The 15,944-nt window shown below is 38.7% G+C and overlaps 1 protein-coding gene across 1 annotated transcript; it reads left to right on the top strand.

The window, feature by feature from the left end:
- Positions 1 to 1,584: 1,584 nt before the first annotated feature.
- On the top strand, positions 1,585 to 15,330 carry FKBP14 (FKBP prolyl isomerase 14). Its single transcript, XM_007945508.1, has 4 exons — positions 1,585 to 1,781; positions 5,551 to 5,702; positions 10,464 to 10,591; positions 15,172 to 15,330. Exons 1-4 carry the CDS (start codon positions 1,585 to 1,587, stop codon positions 15,328 to 15,330), a joined length of 636 nt encoding a protein of 211 aa, XP_007943699.1.
- Positions 15,331 to 15,944: the final 614 nt, after the last annotated feature.

Genomic DNA, 15,944 nt, shown 5'->3' on the forward strand with positions numbered 1-15,944 from the left:
TTGTTAGAATGCAGAATCTTGCCCCCAGCCCAGACGTGCTGAATCAGAATCTACATTTTTAACAAGATCCCCATGAGATTCCTATATCTGCTGAATTATAATCTGCATTTTAACAAGATCATCAGGGGATTTCTGTGCACATTAAACTGTGAGAAGAACTGTGCTCAGAATATTTGACCTGGGAAAATGTTAACTATAGTTTAAATGGAGAAAGCAAGTTATGAAACAAAGTGTACAATATGATCCAAATTGCTTTAGACATAAATCACAGAAGCATGCACCAAAATGTTAAGAGGATTATTTGTGGATGGAAGTATTACAGATGATCTTTTTCTCTCTCCGTTCCTTTTTTTTTTTTTTAAGAGTATGTGAACTGCTGTATGGAAAGTGTATTTGCTCTGTGAATTTTCACCCGAATCACCAAAAAAAAAAAAAAAAAAAAAGGATGTTTGCCAGATTTAACAAATAAAACAAGGGGCAATTATTCGCTGTTTATCTGAAATTCAGATATAACTGGACTCCTGTATTTTATCTGGAACTCCTACTTTAGTCCTTACCAGTTTTTTCCAAATTGAGTGTAATGAACATATTGCTTTTGAAATTAAGCGAAAAATGTAAAACTGGAATTTAAAAATTAGCAAGAGAATATGTAATTGTTAACAGTGATTACCATTTCCTCTATAAAGCAAAGCCCTTACCCTCGAAAGAGGCGACTCTCTGTATTATTTGCACGCTACACTGCTACACTAAGGTCATCTAAGTGATAAATTATTAGCAGCTGTAAAGTTAAGTCGTGGAATGAATCAGAAGACTTGAAGTCAGATCTCAACTGCTTTGGGGTTGAAAAACTCCTAGCCTAAATGATCTTTAGAATGAAATTTAAAAACAGAAACCTACCTGGCTAGTTGGACTGAGGTTCACGCACGGGAACGCGCTTTGTAAACCCTAAAGCACTATGAAAGTCTTTATAGTTTATACTGTAATTTAATTAATAAGCAGTAGCAGGAGCCTTGGATGTGGAATTCTGGGAGGCGGGGAATGAGGGCGATTCACCAAGGGCTAGAGTTTCACCAAGGGTTTTATTAGGTCTAGGACACTTCCTAACTTCGCTCTATCCTGGTTCTTAACAGGGTAAATCGGCCGGAGGAGTTTCCGGTTAGCTTCACCACGCTCCCAAATTCCAGGGATGTGGAATTCTCTAATGCATCGAGCTTCAGGACCACTCAATGTTTTCGTCCGCGGGGCTGGCTTGACAGAGCTCCACTGGGCTGCCAATTACAATGTTGCGGCGCCATTGGCTCGAGAGGCACCTGAGGGACAAGACCGCTGGCCAATGGGAGGACTCTCTGTCCAGGCGGCCACAGTGTAAGAGCCACTTAGGCCTTGGTCTTGATTTAACTCTTTAGAGGTGAGTTTGCAGTGCCTGGGAAAGTTGTGTGTAGTAAAAGTGCCACGTCTGCTAGGGAGGGGGAGTCATGAAGTTGCCAGAAACAGTTGCCCCTAAGCCTTAAGCCACATTCTTAACTCTTTGAACTCAGGAGTCTTTTCCCTGTTTTTGTAGGCACTCTTTTCTGCCCTACTAACATGAAGCTTTTCGCGTGGAACACTGTCCTGACACTGTTAGTCACTTCTTTGAGTGGGGCTCTGATCCCTGAACCAAAAGTCAAGATTGAAGTTCTCCAGAAGCCGTTCATCTGCCATCGCAAGACCAAAGGGGGAGACTTAATGTTGGTCCATTATGAAGGCTACTTAGAAAAGGACGGCTCCTTATTTCACTCCACGTAAGTAATTAACCCACAGGTGAAAGAATAAAGAACTCGCTCTCTTATGCCATCCAGCTCTCATGCAAGAAAGATTGCGGGTACCTGATTTAACCTCTTAAAAAACATGCTGAATATCTTTTTTTACTTCTTTGAGGAAAGGAAATTATTTAAAGCCAGTCTTACAGGATGAGGCCTTGATAGGTCTTATTGGAACATGTGGTCCGGATAAACCTGTTAATTTTTTAATCATAAAAATTAAAACTAGAAGCTTTGAAACACTGCAGAAATATCGAAGTTATAATTAGGCAATAAATAGGAAAAGCTTAAAAGAATTCTCATATCTCAAACTCCATTCCTTAGGGAAAATTACTCAATTCCATTTTTTATTTGGCATAGATATTTACCTCAAACTTTTCATAGCAACTTTATGAGCAAAATACACAATCATTTATTTGCCTCTTGAAGGATATGCTAATGATACTCCATTGATCTATTAACTTCCATTCTGATAGATGGCATTTAGATCAAAGCATTTTACCATAATTTTTAATAGTGATATATGCTTCTTTATAGAATTCAAAAACTTCATTGATGGGTATGGTTGTGGAAAGGAAATCCAGTACCTACAGTGAGAAATTTTCGAGTGGTTACATTATCATTATTTCTATTCTGTAAACAAGGAAATCGCAACATGGAAAGGTTACAAGTGTAATGATTTCCAATCAGGCATTACTTCAGTTCACTCCATTCCAAAAGTATTTATTGAGCATTTTCTTTATGTTAGGTCCTTTCTGAGTACTAGACAGATTCAAAAACTTTGCATCTGTCCATCCGCATCCATTTATTTATCCAGCCATCTTTCCAACCATGGTGTTAGGCCTTAGGGAGGCAAAGATCACTAAAAGTAGGTCCTTGTCATCTAGCAACATACAGTACACAGGGGGAGGGAGCAAGTCAAGTAATAACTCATGATATAAAGTATGGAAGGGACAATGTGCCAGCAAAGCATAATGAAGCCTGGGATTAGTTGTGCTTTGGGAGATAGAGAAAGGAAGACTTCACAAAGACTGTAGTTGAATTGGGCCTTGAAAGGTGGGAAGGGGCTCCCAGGTGGATGCTGGGAGAGGGAGGATATCCTAGGTAGAGGGAATGGCGTGAACTATAGCAGTGTCCCATCCTAGACCTCATTTTCTGATGAACTACCTCTATGGGGCATTCAGACCTGGTCTGTCATGGAGTTCTAGGGAAGTGAATGGCACTCTTCTCTGAATTCTTTTAACAGCAGGAGTAGAAAGCAGCCCTGGCAAAATGTTTCAAAAAGAAGGACTGCCATAGAATTCTCAACCCTCCTTTGAAATTTCCTTTTTATCACCAAGGCCAGTGCTACAATGGGCACTAAACAATATCTGCATTTCTAATTTTCACTTAACTTCGTAGTTATAGTTTGATCTCTTTAGACCCAGCCTGATTTCTTAGAAGTCTCAGAATTAAAATTTGTGCCAATTTTGGTAGACACCATGGGACATTATTTTGTTGTTTGCTACTAAAGTTCTAGTACCCAATGAGGTGACTGGTGTGATGGAAACTCTGTGTAAAATGGTCAGGAGCTGATAACTGTGGTGGTGTAGTGCCTAAGGCATTTGACCGCTAACCAGAAGGCTGGCAGTTCAAACCCACCAGCCACTCCTTGGAAGGAAGATTGGGGGATCTACTTCCATAGAGATACCACCTCGGAAACCCAAGGAGGGGTTGCTATGAGTTTGAAACAACTTGACAGCAGTGAGTTTGGTGGTTTTTTTTTTTTAATTATGAAGAAATACCATCAAAAGATTTGTTTATAAAGAGTGTATAAAGCACATAGGGCATTTCTAGAACCATAGTCTATAGAAGTTCCAGCTTCAATCTTTTAGCCTTGACAAGAAATGTTTCACAACTGTAGTCAGTGCTGGGTGGCAGATTATTTTCTTCCTGCTTTATTCTTCCCAAATTTATTACTTTGTTCATGGGGGAAAATTAAACACATGTACATACACCCAAATAGAAAGAGAGAGAAGGAAAATGTCATTACCTAGATTTAGTAACTATGATACCTGGGAAGCTCAGTAGAGTGATTGCTCACTCTTACCTACAAGACAGGTAAGAACAGAGCAGCTTATTGCACAAAAAGAGAGCTAACAAGCTCAGACAGTACTGAGCCTCATAACCCCTGTTATGGATTGAATTATATCCCCCCAAAATATGTGTTGGAATCCTAACCCCCATGTGAGTGAGTGAGTAGAGTGAGTGGATGTAATCCCCCTTAGAAATAGGGTTTTCTTTTTTATGTTAATGAGGACATATCAGTGTAGGGTGTATATGAGGCCTAATTAAAGATAAAAAGAACAGTGAAGACAGAGACAAGCAAGCACAAAGGGGAACACATAGATGCCACATGGAGATCACCAAGGAGAAGCTGAGAAAAGAATTTTACCCAGAGCGGACAGAGAGAGCCTTCCCTTGAGCTGGGGCCCTGATATCGGACTTCTAGCTTCCTAAACTGTGAGAAAATAAATTTGTGTCCATTAAAGCCACCCACTTATGATATTTCTGTTATAGTAGTATTAAAAACTAAGACATCACCTGGTAACTAACAGTGTGATTTTCTTAGCCTGACATCTCTTCAGCTCGTAAGCCAGGGTATCTTAACCTTCCCTTCCTACCTTGACACTGAGGGCCCACTTCTCCAAGTTTCCCTGCAGACCCCCCCAGTAGACCCCTGGGGAAAGAAGTGGGCCAGGGTCTGCATGGGGATTCAGGAGTGAAGGGCAGCCCTTTCCACCCATTGGAGCCGTGGGCAGGCTATAAATAAGGAAAACTTGTAGATGGAATATAAGACACTGCTTCTGATGCCCTGATATCTATACACATATGGATCCATGTGTGTTAATAGTAAATTCTCCTTAGTTCTTATTCCTCTTCCTAGAGTAATCCATTTTCCATTATATTTTGCCTCTTCCCTACCCTAGTAACAATCCCTGGTGGTATAGTGTAGTGGTTAAGCATTTGGGTAATAATGAAAGGGTTGGTAGTTCCAACCCACCAGCTTCTCCATAGGAGAGAGATGTGGCAGTCTGCTTCCATAAACATTAAAACAAAACAAAACACATTGTCATCGAGTCAATTCCTCCTCCATGGAGCATCTGGTGGGTTTGAACCGCCAACCTTTTGGTTAGCAGCCAAATTCCATATCCACTGCACTACCAGAAATTACAGCCTTGGAAACCCTATGGGGGCAGTTCTACTCTGTCCAATAGGAATGCTGTGAGTTGGAATCGGCTTGACAGCAGTGAGTTGAATACTGTAGTGGTTTTCCTGGGATGGTGTCACTGTGGGTACAACTAGAGTTTTTGGAGTTAGGTATATTCAAGGTCAAATACTGGCACGTTTAACCTCTGTTTCCTCTTCTGTACAATAATCATGATGCTTACTTGTAGGATCATTGTAGTATTAAAAGAGGCAAAGCACTTAGTATGATAATACCTGGTATATAGTAAATGCTCAAACAATTGTTAATTGCTTTTATTATTATTCTCTCTGCCCTTCTCTAGCTGAGTGAACTGTGTGAAATTTGTATCAAAAAAGATGAGCAGTCAATTGAATTAGTGTAAAGTTGACTTGTATGTATACAAATAAAGAATAGTTGTTTTTTATTAACTTCCAAATGGATAACTACTTCTGGGTGGGAAAAATGTTCCATAGCAATAAAAGATAAAGTTATTAAAGCGTTCCAATATGTTTTCTATCACAGTCACAAACATAATAATGGTCAGCCCATTTGGTTTACCCTGGGCATTCTGGAGGCTCTCAAAGGTTGGGACCAAGGCTTGAGGGGAATGTGTGTGGGAGAGAAGAGAAAGCTCATCATTCCACCTGCCCTTGGCTATGGAAAAGAAGGAAAAGGTAAGAACACTTTCACATTTCTTACCTTTGCACTAGAGTTCATCTCTGGATTAGGAGATAGATGTTAGTGTAACTACTAACTTCTTGCATTCCTTTGGGGAATATAATCATATCTTGATTATCATTTTAAATGGCCTGTTGAAATAAAGTAAAATAACATCTAAATTGGCCACTGAGCTAGCACTGTAAAAAGGTTCTGGAACTCTACTGATGTTCACCTATTTGTTTTAACAATATATACCAAAAAAAAAAAAAAAAAAATTATTCAGCATAAATGTCTTAAGGTGAGCATTTGAAATACAGGTTATTAAGGCATTAAATGCAGTTTTAGATCTGGACTCCCCGAGACTGGCTTGCAACTAACTGTAGGTTCCAATACCAAAGTTTTTTTCAGGGTTCTTTTCGCTTTTATTTTAAAGTTTATTTATAAAGCTTTTGATGATTTATTTAAAAAAAATAATGTGTGACATAAGATGGTTTGGTTTACCCTGCGCCACGAAGCAGAAGCAAGTGGTTTGGAGAGTCTCTGATAGTGCCAGTCGCAAAGCAAACATATGCACCTGACACTGACCAAGAACCATGCAACTTTCCAGAGGGCTGTTTTGTGATATGTATCAAGGGGCCTAAAAATGTTTACATACTATTAACCTATAGTTCCTTTATTGAATTTCAACGCAGGGAAACAATTCCATTATCAAGAGAAAGATTTCTGAACAGAGATGTCTATCACTGCATTGTTTCCAATAGCAAAAAAATTAAAATCAATGTATAACAATAATTTAGCTAAATAAATGAACACAATTAGTCCAAGGGACTGGTACACCATGTGATCCTCAGCCTCTATGACTATGAGACCAGAAGGACTAGATGTTGCCTGGCTACCACTGTCAACCACTTGGAGAAGGATCTATGTAGAAGATCCTGGATAGAGTGGGAGAACAATGTGGAACAAAATTCAAAATCATAAAAAAAAGGGGGGGACCGGGTTTGCTGGTCTGAAAGAGCCTGGTAGAACCCCTGAGACTATGGCCCCTAGCTGACCTTCAGGTCTGAATTGAACCCACTCCTGTGGCTTCCAGCCAAACAAAAGACAGGCATATGAGCTGAACACTTACATTAGGTAGATATACTCCTTGGAAAGATCAGTCATGAGAGAAGGGCTGTGTATGCACAAGGAAACAGCTGGGGAGTGGGGCAGGAGTGAATGGGAGGGAAGGACACAAGGAAGAGGTAACTATGGGGAGGAAGTGGGAAGAGAGCTGTTGCATTGTGGGAATTGCAGTCAATGTCATGAGACAAAGTGTATGTGAGCTGCTGTATGGAAAATGAATTTTCTCTGTAAACTTTCACCCAAATCACAATAAAAATTAAAAAAAAAAATTTAGCTAAATAAAATATGGCCCAGTTATTAAAAATGGAATCCTCAAACATTTTAAAAATTGCATATAAAAATGCATAATATAATGTTATAAATGCAACTAGAAAATATAGCTATCATATATCTACCATGGTGCTAAGTGTTGGAAAAAAGTATATGCACACAGAAAGTAAATCACAAAGAAATAAATTAGAATATTTATTGAGTTGTGGGACCGGGCATTATTTTTATTTCTGGTTCTGTCTTTGCTATATTTTCAAACAATGAGTATGTATTACTTATACAGTAAAGAAGAGTGTATGTGTGTGTGTGTGTGTGTGTCTTTAAGTAGTCATCACACAGGGAACCATGAATATAGTATAAATATTGGGTCTGACCTTACCATAAGGAACTCTGGTAACAGAGTGGTTAAAGCATTCCACTGCTAACCAAAAGATCTGTGATGTGAACCCACCAGCTGCTCCATGGGAGAAAGATGAGGCAGTCTGCTCCCATAAAGATTTACAGCCTTGGGGCAGTTCTACTCTGTCCTGTAGGGTTGCTAGGAGTTGGAATCAACTTAATGGCAGTGGGCTTGGTTTGTTTATCCTTAACATTTATAAATGAGGATAAGGATTCCTATCCCCAGTTTCCTGAGAATGAAAAACAAAGTGCCATATATAAAGCACTATATAGTCTAAAGGAGCTCTGGTGGTGCAATGGGTAAGGCATTTGGCTGCTAACAAGGAGGTTGGAGGTTTAAACCCACCAGCCCCTCCACGGGAGGAAGATGAGGCAATCTACCTCCGTAAAGATTTACAGCCTTAGAAACCCAATGGGAGTCAATATGAGTCAGAATCAACTCAATGGCAGTGGGTGGATTGTATAGTCTAAAATGGAACTTGTCATATAAATCTTCTACACAGAAAGGGATTTACTAAGCAACTTCAATTCTTATTTTAATTACAATCATCTGTAGAGAAGAAAAATCAGGGATCTAGAAAATGTTTCCCTGGTGCTTAAAAGTATTCTTTAATGTTGCCATATCTTCATTGTCTCATCTTTAATATCTATGCATAGTACTAGCTCATTACTCTTTCTCTGTACTGTAATTTTACTATATAAGAAGTGGAGATCTAAGTTTGAGTCATTTCCTTCAAACTAAGTGTCATGAAACTACTTCTTCTACTATGTATTTAACACTAATTTTGTAGTTTTTAGTACCATGCTTGCATGCCTTCTTTGGAACGATACCCATGTTATCCAAGATCTAGTGCATGCCCCTTCTGTGTCTCTATGTGTGGAATGCTAAGCTTCAGCACACAGTGTAAGTGTTGTTCTCTTTGAAACTTACAAATGCTCTTTCTTGGAAATATTTAGTAATGTTTAAATCAAAACTGCATGTTAAATATGGCTATAAGGAAAAAAACTTGATACAAACTGTACTTCCAGAAAGTTGTGGATTTTCTCTTTTGTTTTAAGATCTTTGGGACTTAATAAAGCTCTTTTCATTTTCAAAGATTTTTATCTCCTTTCTCAGAAATTCATTTTAATTTCTCCTCACCCCAATTCCCATGAAATTTGGTCACCATGTGTAAAATGTTATGCATCAGAGGAGATATTTCTTAACTGTTTGAAATTCTTGCATTGTTTTTAAAGCTTATAAGAAAATTATTATATCTAAGTAACCTTTACCAATCACTTATTTTTTTTTAATCACGCGTAATACTAAGGACCGTGAGGCTGGCACAGGACAGGGCAGTGTTTTGTTCTGTTGTACATAGGGTCACTATGAGTCGGAGCCTGCCCGACAGCACCTAACAACAGTTTGTCGCAGATCATGGCCCTTCATCCTCCTAACAGTCCCATAAGGTGGGGCAATATTACCTGCATTCTACAGAGGAGGAAATTGAGACTTAGACTGGGGCAGACATAAGCATCAATTGCAAACAGTATGTCACCTGAGCTTAGTGATATACTGCCTCTTAGTGTAGAAATGAAGGAGCTCTGGTGGCATAGTCTAACCAGAAGGTTGGTGGTTCACATCCACCAGCCACTCCGCAGAACGAAGACTGGGCAATTTACTTCTGTAAAGATTTACCGCCTCAGAAACCCAAAGGGAGTCGCTGTGAGTTGGAATCGACTTGATGGCAGTGAGTTTTATTTATTTATTTATTTGGAGTAGTAGAAAATGGCAGTTTTACATTTATTTCTAAGTCAGGACTTTTTGACTTGAAAGTTAATAAATCATTTTATATATAATTAATTCTGAATTAGCTAAAACACTATGTCAATTTTAGAAGGTATTTTTTTTGTTGTTTATGAAAACAGATACCAGAAAACATCACCACTTCAACAATTTCTACATGTGTAAATCAGTGACATTGGTTACATCCCTCAAGTGCCACCTTTTTTGACAATCTTTACTATCATTAACACAAATTCAGTGCCCCCCTAAGAATTTGATCCATTTGAGTTGCTGTTGTCAATTAGATCACACATAGAAATTCATTAAAAGAATATAATGCTCAATGCAGACATTCTTTTCTAATTAGGTTAAACTGTTATTTGGTTCAAAGATGACTTTAGGGGGGATAGTTTTGGTTCAAGGTTCAGAGATTTCCTCAGTGTAATAGTATTGTTGTCATCTGGCCTCACTGGCTTTAAAAAGCCTAGATTCAATGAGAATTTGAAAATTCTTAAAAGTCACTATGTTTTAAGGAGCTCTAGTTTAGTTTTTTTTTTTTTGTTTTTTTTTTTGGTTTTTGGTTTAGTGGTACGGTGGTTAAGTGCTTGGCTGCTAACCAACAAGTCAGTGATTTGAGCCAACCAGCAGCACCTCAGGAGAAAGATAAGGCAGTCTGCTTCCATAAAGATTTACTTTGTTAGAAACTCTGTAAGGCAGTTCTACTCTGTCCTGTAGGGTCACTATGAATCGGAATTAACTTGACAACAATGGGTCTTATTTTGGAATATCTTAATTATATTTGAAATTTAAAACCTTGGCCATTAGGCACGTCTGTGTCTATGTATTTTGTTAATTTCAAAGCCAAAATTATTTCCTTTTTTTATTTACTAGACTTCATTATTTCTTGTAGGAATTTTGACTCACGACAACCCCATGTGTGTCAGAGAACTGTGCTCCAAAAGGCTTTCATTGGCTGCTTATTCAGAAGTATATCTTCCAGTCTTTCTTCCAAGGTGCCTCTGGGTAGATTTGAGCCTCCAACTATTTAGTTGAGTAAAATGCAATTATAATACAAATAATTTCTTCATGTGAAATAATCTTGGGAAGGCTCTTCATTTAATACAGTTAAAAGAATATTTATCCAGTATCGTAAGTTTTATAATCCTTAAAATTTTTGGATCTTTTTAATACAACTTTCCACCCCTCTCCATGTCAGGTAAAATTCCCCCAGAGAGTACATTGATTTTCAACATTGATCTCCTGGAGATTCGAAATGGACCAAGATCTCATGAATCATTTCAAGAAATGGATCTTAATGATGACTGGAAACTCTCTAAAAATGAGGTGACCTTCCCATTTTCCTCCTCTTTTCTTGGTCGCTCATTTTTTAGAAATATATTGTTAAAGAAAATTTCTTTTGATTTAGATAAAATGCTATTTATAAGTTTTCTTAAAATACTGATGCTTTGAAGGTTGAGGTTTTCATACAAAATCATTGTTTTGTAGACTTTTAAAAATCAGCCTTTTACTTTTTTTCTTTCTTCCCAATGCTGCTTGTTGTTAGGTGCTGTCAAGTCAATTTTCAACTCACAGCCACCCCATGGACAGAGTAGAACTCCTCCATAGTAGTTTTTTGGGTTATAATCTTTGTGGGAGCAGGTTGCCACATCTTTCCCCCATGGAGCCGCTGGGTAGGTTTGAACTGCCAACCTTTAGCTTAGCAGCCAAGGGCTATACCGTCACACTACCAGGTTTTCACCAATGTTTGTGGCTCCCTATATCTTGCCCTTGGTTTTTGAAAAACCCACTTTGCCAAGACATTTCCCATTTTGGAGTTAGTGTATAAAGAATATAGATGTCTTGAAAAGTGTACCACATGGATGGACAATTTGTTTAAACTGTGAACTGGCTGCTAAATGTATGTCTTAGTGACTTCTAAGTAAAACCCAAGGAGGGGTCACTATGATTTGGGTTCAACTCAACGGCAAATAACAACAACAACAACAAGCAATTGACAGAAAGCAAATGACATGTTCATTTTGGTTCAGGTTAATACTTAGAAAAGAAGACTCCATCCTGGATTTTCCATAGCAGAAGACCTTTCCTAGTCCCCTCAAAGTCCGGGGGTTTGGATAAAGGAAAGGAAGTGGTTTCTCCCTACAGTTTGGACTTCCACAGCAATTGCTACATATCCATGTGTAGCTGACTGCTACAGGGAAAGAAGTGAGGTAGATATTTATCCCTTTGTTTTTCTGCCTACCTACATTCCCATTCTGGCCTGACTGGTCACAAATCAAGACCTTTGGTCACATAGTTGCTTCTTCCTGGCATAGTCCACAGAAAAATACAAATTTAAATGTGACCCAGAATCACCTGTTAAAACACAGACTACCAGTCTCCTTCTCCCTCACCCCTACCCCCTATCCTACCATCAGCTTTTCTGATTTGGTAGGTCGGTAATACAGTCCAGGAATTTGCATTTCTAACATATCCTCATGTAATGTTGATGCTCCAGGTCAAGAGACCATGCTTTGACAATCATTGGAGTAGAATTTAAAAAAAACACTGGTTTGCTGTAGAGTCAGTTCCAACTCATGGTGACCCCATGTGTGTCAGAGTAGAGCTATGCTGCATAGGGCTTTCAGTGTCTGAATTTTCAGAAGTAGATTGTCAAGCCTTTATTCCAAGGTCCCTCTGGGTTGACTTGAGTCTCTAACCTTTCAGTTACCAGCTGAGCACTTTAACCATTTCACCACCTAAGGACTCCATGGCATGGACTTCCCTTCAAAACAAAAGAAAGAAAACACTCTTTCCTGTGGTTTAGAGATGGAGTCATAGTGAAGTGAAAGGCTTGCCAGACCTTTCAAAGATGTTGGGGTGCCTGTGATTTTCTACACATTGTTGGGAAAATAGGGAGCATGCCACTCAGGGATGGGGGATAAGAACAGCACCTTCCATTAAAGAGCTACTAAATCAGAAAAGGAAATAGAAACAAAACAATTAAGTACCCTATAGAGCTTAGATTGATAGGTGTCATGATAGAAGCACTTTAAGATTTTATAGATAGTACAGAGGAGAGGAGAATGGTTAAACTGAGTGGTGAAAGAAGGAATGATGCATAAGCGAGTTGTAGAAAACAGCCTGGGGAGTGTCATCCTAATCATGGTAAGATTTCATCTGAGATATGTGCTTCCTTTAGACTTGCTAACTATATTTCATCAAGTGACATATAAAAATTCTCACAACTGGACCAATAAGCAACATTATGATAAATGGAAGGAAGATTGAAGTTGTAAAGGATTTCATTGTACTTGAATCCACAATCAACACTCATGGAAGCAGCAGTCAAGAAATCAGATGTTGTATTGTACAGGGAAAATCTGCAAAAGACATCTTTAAAGTGTTATGGAGCAAAGATTTAACTTTGAAGACTAAGGTGTGCCTAATCCAAGCCATGGTATTTTCTATCACCTCATATGTGTGTAAAAGCTGGACAATGAATAAGGAAGACCAAAGAAGAGCTGATGCTTTTGAATTGTGGTGTTGAAGAAGAATACTGAAAATACCCTGGACTGCCAGACTTCATCTCACCTACTTTGGTCATGGTGTCAGAAGAGACTAGTCCCTGGAGAAGGATATCATGCTTGGTAAGGCAGAGGGTCAGCAAAAAAAGGGAAGACCCTCAACGAAATAGATTGACACAGTGCCTGCAGCAGTGGTTTCAAGCATAGCAAGGGCTATAGGGATGGTGCAGGATCAAGCGTTTGTTCTGTTGTGCATAGGACTGCTATGAGTCGGAGCTGACTCAATGGCACCTAACAACTATATTTCATCAAGTGATATATAATTTTTTGGTCCAAAAAAATAAAGCAAACTATCAGTCTCCCTTAATTTTAAGTGTTATGTGTAGCAATTAGCTCTAATCTATAGGGGTATGATTACTTACCCCTATTGGTAGTAAAAATGTATGTAATTTATTACTAGATATACTTGTGTGTTACTATTATTTGCATCAGTAAGAATTAACAAAGGTAGAAAAATTTAAATAAAAGGAAAGTCAATACAAATTAAAGTTCTATTCTTTCCTTTCCTCTTATCAATAGAGCAACATTCTTATCCCCTGGGGGTACTGATTTCCCACTTTGGAGACAAAGTTCTAAAGAATAGGGGAAGAATTCTCCTCTTCCAATCTCCCCTTCCTCACTTAGAAGGAGAGATATGAATATTGTTTCCACTGAATACCTATTTAAGTTGTATTTTCCACAATGCAGACTCTAATCAGTATAGTTGCTATTCTAACAGGACCCAGAAAACTTCCTGAAAGATACTTGATTTTTATATTTCAAAATAGATCTTTTATGATTTAATGTTTTGGTAAAGTGTGCCAGTTGAAGGAATTCCCATTCATGCTTAATCAGTTTAATTCTGCTGTTATTCTGCCATCGAGTTGATTCTGACTCATAGTGACAGAGTAGAGCTGCCCCATAGGGTTACCTAGGCTATAATCTTTATGAGAGTAGAGTTCCAAGTCTTTTCCCTCAAAGAGCTGCTGGTAGGCTCAAACTGCCCACCTTTTGGTTAGCAGTTAAGTGTTTTACCATTGGGCCACCAGGGCTCATTAGTTTAATGCTAATGGCCAGGAGATGATTAAGTCTTGAATAAGCTAAGCTGTTATGAACCATGGGGTCACAATCCATGGCTATGTTTGAACCCATCGTTGCAGCCCCTGTGTCAGTTCATCTCGTTGAGGATCTTCCCTTTTTCCCTGACCCTCTACTTTACCAAGCATGATGCCCTTCTCTAGGGACTGATCCCTCCTGATAACATGTCCAATGTACGTGGACAAAATCTTGCCATTTTTGATTCTAAGAAGCATTCTGGCTGTACGTCTTCCAAGAGAAGATGTTTATTCTTATGACAGTCTATGGTATGTACAATATTCTCGGCCAGTACCATAATTCAAATGCATTGATTCTTCTTTGTTGTTGTTGTTGTTGTTAAGTGCCGTCGAGTCGGCCCCGACTCATAGCGACCCCTCCTTGGGTTTCCGAGGCAGTATCACTACGGAAGTAGGATTGCCCAACCTTCCTTCCGAGGAGTGGCTGGTGGGTTTGAACCGCCAGCCTTCTGGTTAGCAGTCAAGTGCCTTAGGCACTATGCTACCAGAGTCTTCCTTATTCATTGTCCAGCTTTTGCATGAATATGAGGTGATTGAAAATACTATGGCTTGGATCCTTAGTCCTCAAACTGACACCATTGCTCTTTAAGACTTTAAAAAGATCTTTTGCAGCAGGTTTGCCCAATGCAATACATCATTTAATTTCTTGCCTGCTGCTTTCGTGGGCATTGATTGTGGATCCAAGTAGAATTCTTAACAACTTCAATATTTTCTCCTTTTATCATGATGTTGTTTACTGGTCCAACTGTGAAAATTTTTTTTCTTTATGTTGAATTGTAACCCATACTGAAGACTGTAATCTTTGATCTTTATCAGTAAGTGCTTCAAGTCCTCTTTGCTTTCAGCAAGCAGTTATGTCATCTGAATATCGCAGGTTGTTAATAAGTCTTCCTCTAATCCTGATTCTGTAGTCTTTTTCATATAACATATAAACATCAAAAACCAAACCCACTGTCATGGAGTCAGATCTGACTCATAGCAACCCCTCTGTGGGTTTCCGAGGTGGTATCACTATGGATGTAGATTGCCCAACCTTCCTTCCGAGGAGTGGCTGGTGTGTTTGAAACACCAGCCTTCTGGTTAGCAGTTAAATGCGTTAGGCGCTATGCTACCAGAGCTTCCATATATATATATATTTAAATGATATATGTATAGTTACTTACTAGTTCATATGTTTGTGATATTGTTTGGGTCAATGGGGCTATCTTATGGATCAGAATTATTAATGAAATCCATTATTTTATAGGTTAAAGTGTATTTAAAGAAGGAGTTTGAAAAGCATGGTGCAGTGGTGAATGAAAGTCATCATGACGTTTTGGTGGAGGATATTTTTGATAAAGAAGATGAAGACAAAGATGGATTTATATCTGCCAGAGAATTTACATATAAACATGATGAGTTATAGAGACGTATCTGCTCATTTTATAAAGTACCAAGAAGTGACCAACTTTAAAGAAGTCTTATTTTTTAACAGTGTTCTGTTCTTGCTGTTTTTTATTTTTATGTAGTTTTCTAAATATTGTTTAAAGAACCCTTTAAAGTTCCTAGGAGCTCTGGTAGCGTAGTGCCTAAGGCATTTGTCTGCTAACCAGAAGGCTGGCAGTTCAAACCCACCAGCCACACCTCGGAAGGAAGGTTGGGAATCTACTTCTGTAGTGATACTGCCTCGGAAATCCAAGGAGAGGTCACCGTGAGTCGGATCTGACTCCACGGCAGTGAGTTTGGTTTTGTTTGGTTTTAAGGTTCCTAAGTGCCCATTTCTTTCTGGTGAATTACTGGGAAGAAAAAATTACTTTGTCTTTGAAGAAGATATCTGGACCATTTTCCACTTTCACATAGGAAGGCTTCTGGTTTATTTACTTACTAGTCATTTTAAAATATTAGAACGAGGAACATGCCATAACATGAAACCATGTCAGCCCCCTGTATCTCACCTTCCTTCTATTTTCTCCAAATTATATACCGACATATTTGAAAAGCCTTTTGCAATAGCCCAAGGCTTAATATTTTCATGTTATA

Source organism: Orycteropus afer, unplaced genomic scaffold, assembly GCF_000298275.1.
Source record: "Orycteropus afer afer isolate SDZICR_OR568_19922 unplaced genomic scaffold, OryAfe1.0 scaffold00008, whole genome shotgun sequence".
NCBI classification, from domain to species: domain Eukaryota; kingdom Metazoa; phylum Chordata; class Mammalia; order Tubulidentata; family Orycteropodidae; genus Orycteropus; species Orycteropus afer.

Bases quoted from the DNA above. Each gene is read 5' to 3' on its own strand.
- FKBP14 (XM_007945508.1), top strand. From the start codon at position 1,585: ATGAAGCTTTTCGCGTGGAACACTGTCCTGACACTGTTAGTCACTTCT. The intron at 1,782-5,550 runs GTAAGTAATTAA...TTTCTATCACAG, and splicing joins GGCTCCTTATTTCACTCCAC to TCACAAACATAATAATGGTC. The intron at 5,703-10,463 runs GTAAGAACACTT...TCTCCATGTCAG, and splicing joins CTATGGAAAAGAAGGAAAAG to GTAAAATTCCCCCAGAGAGT.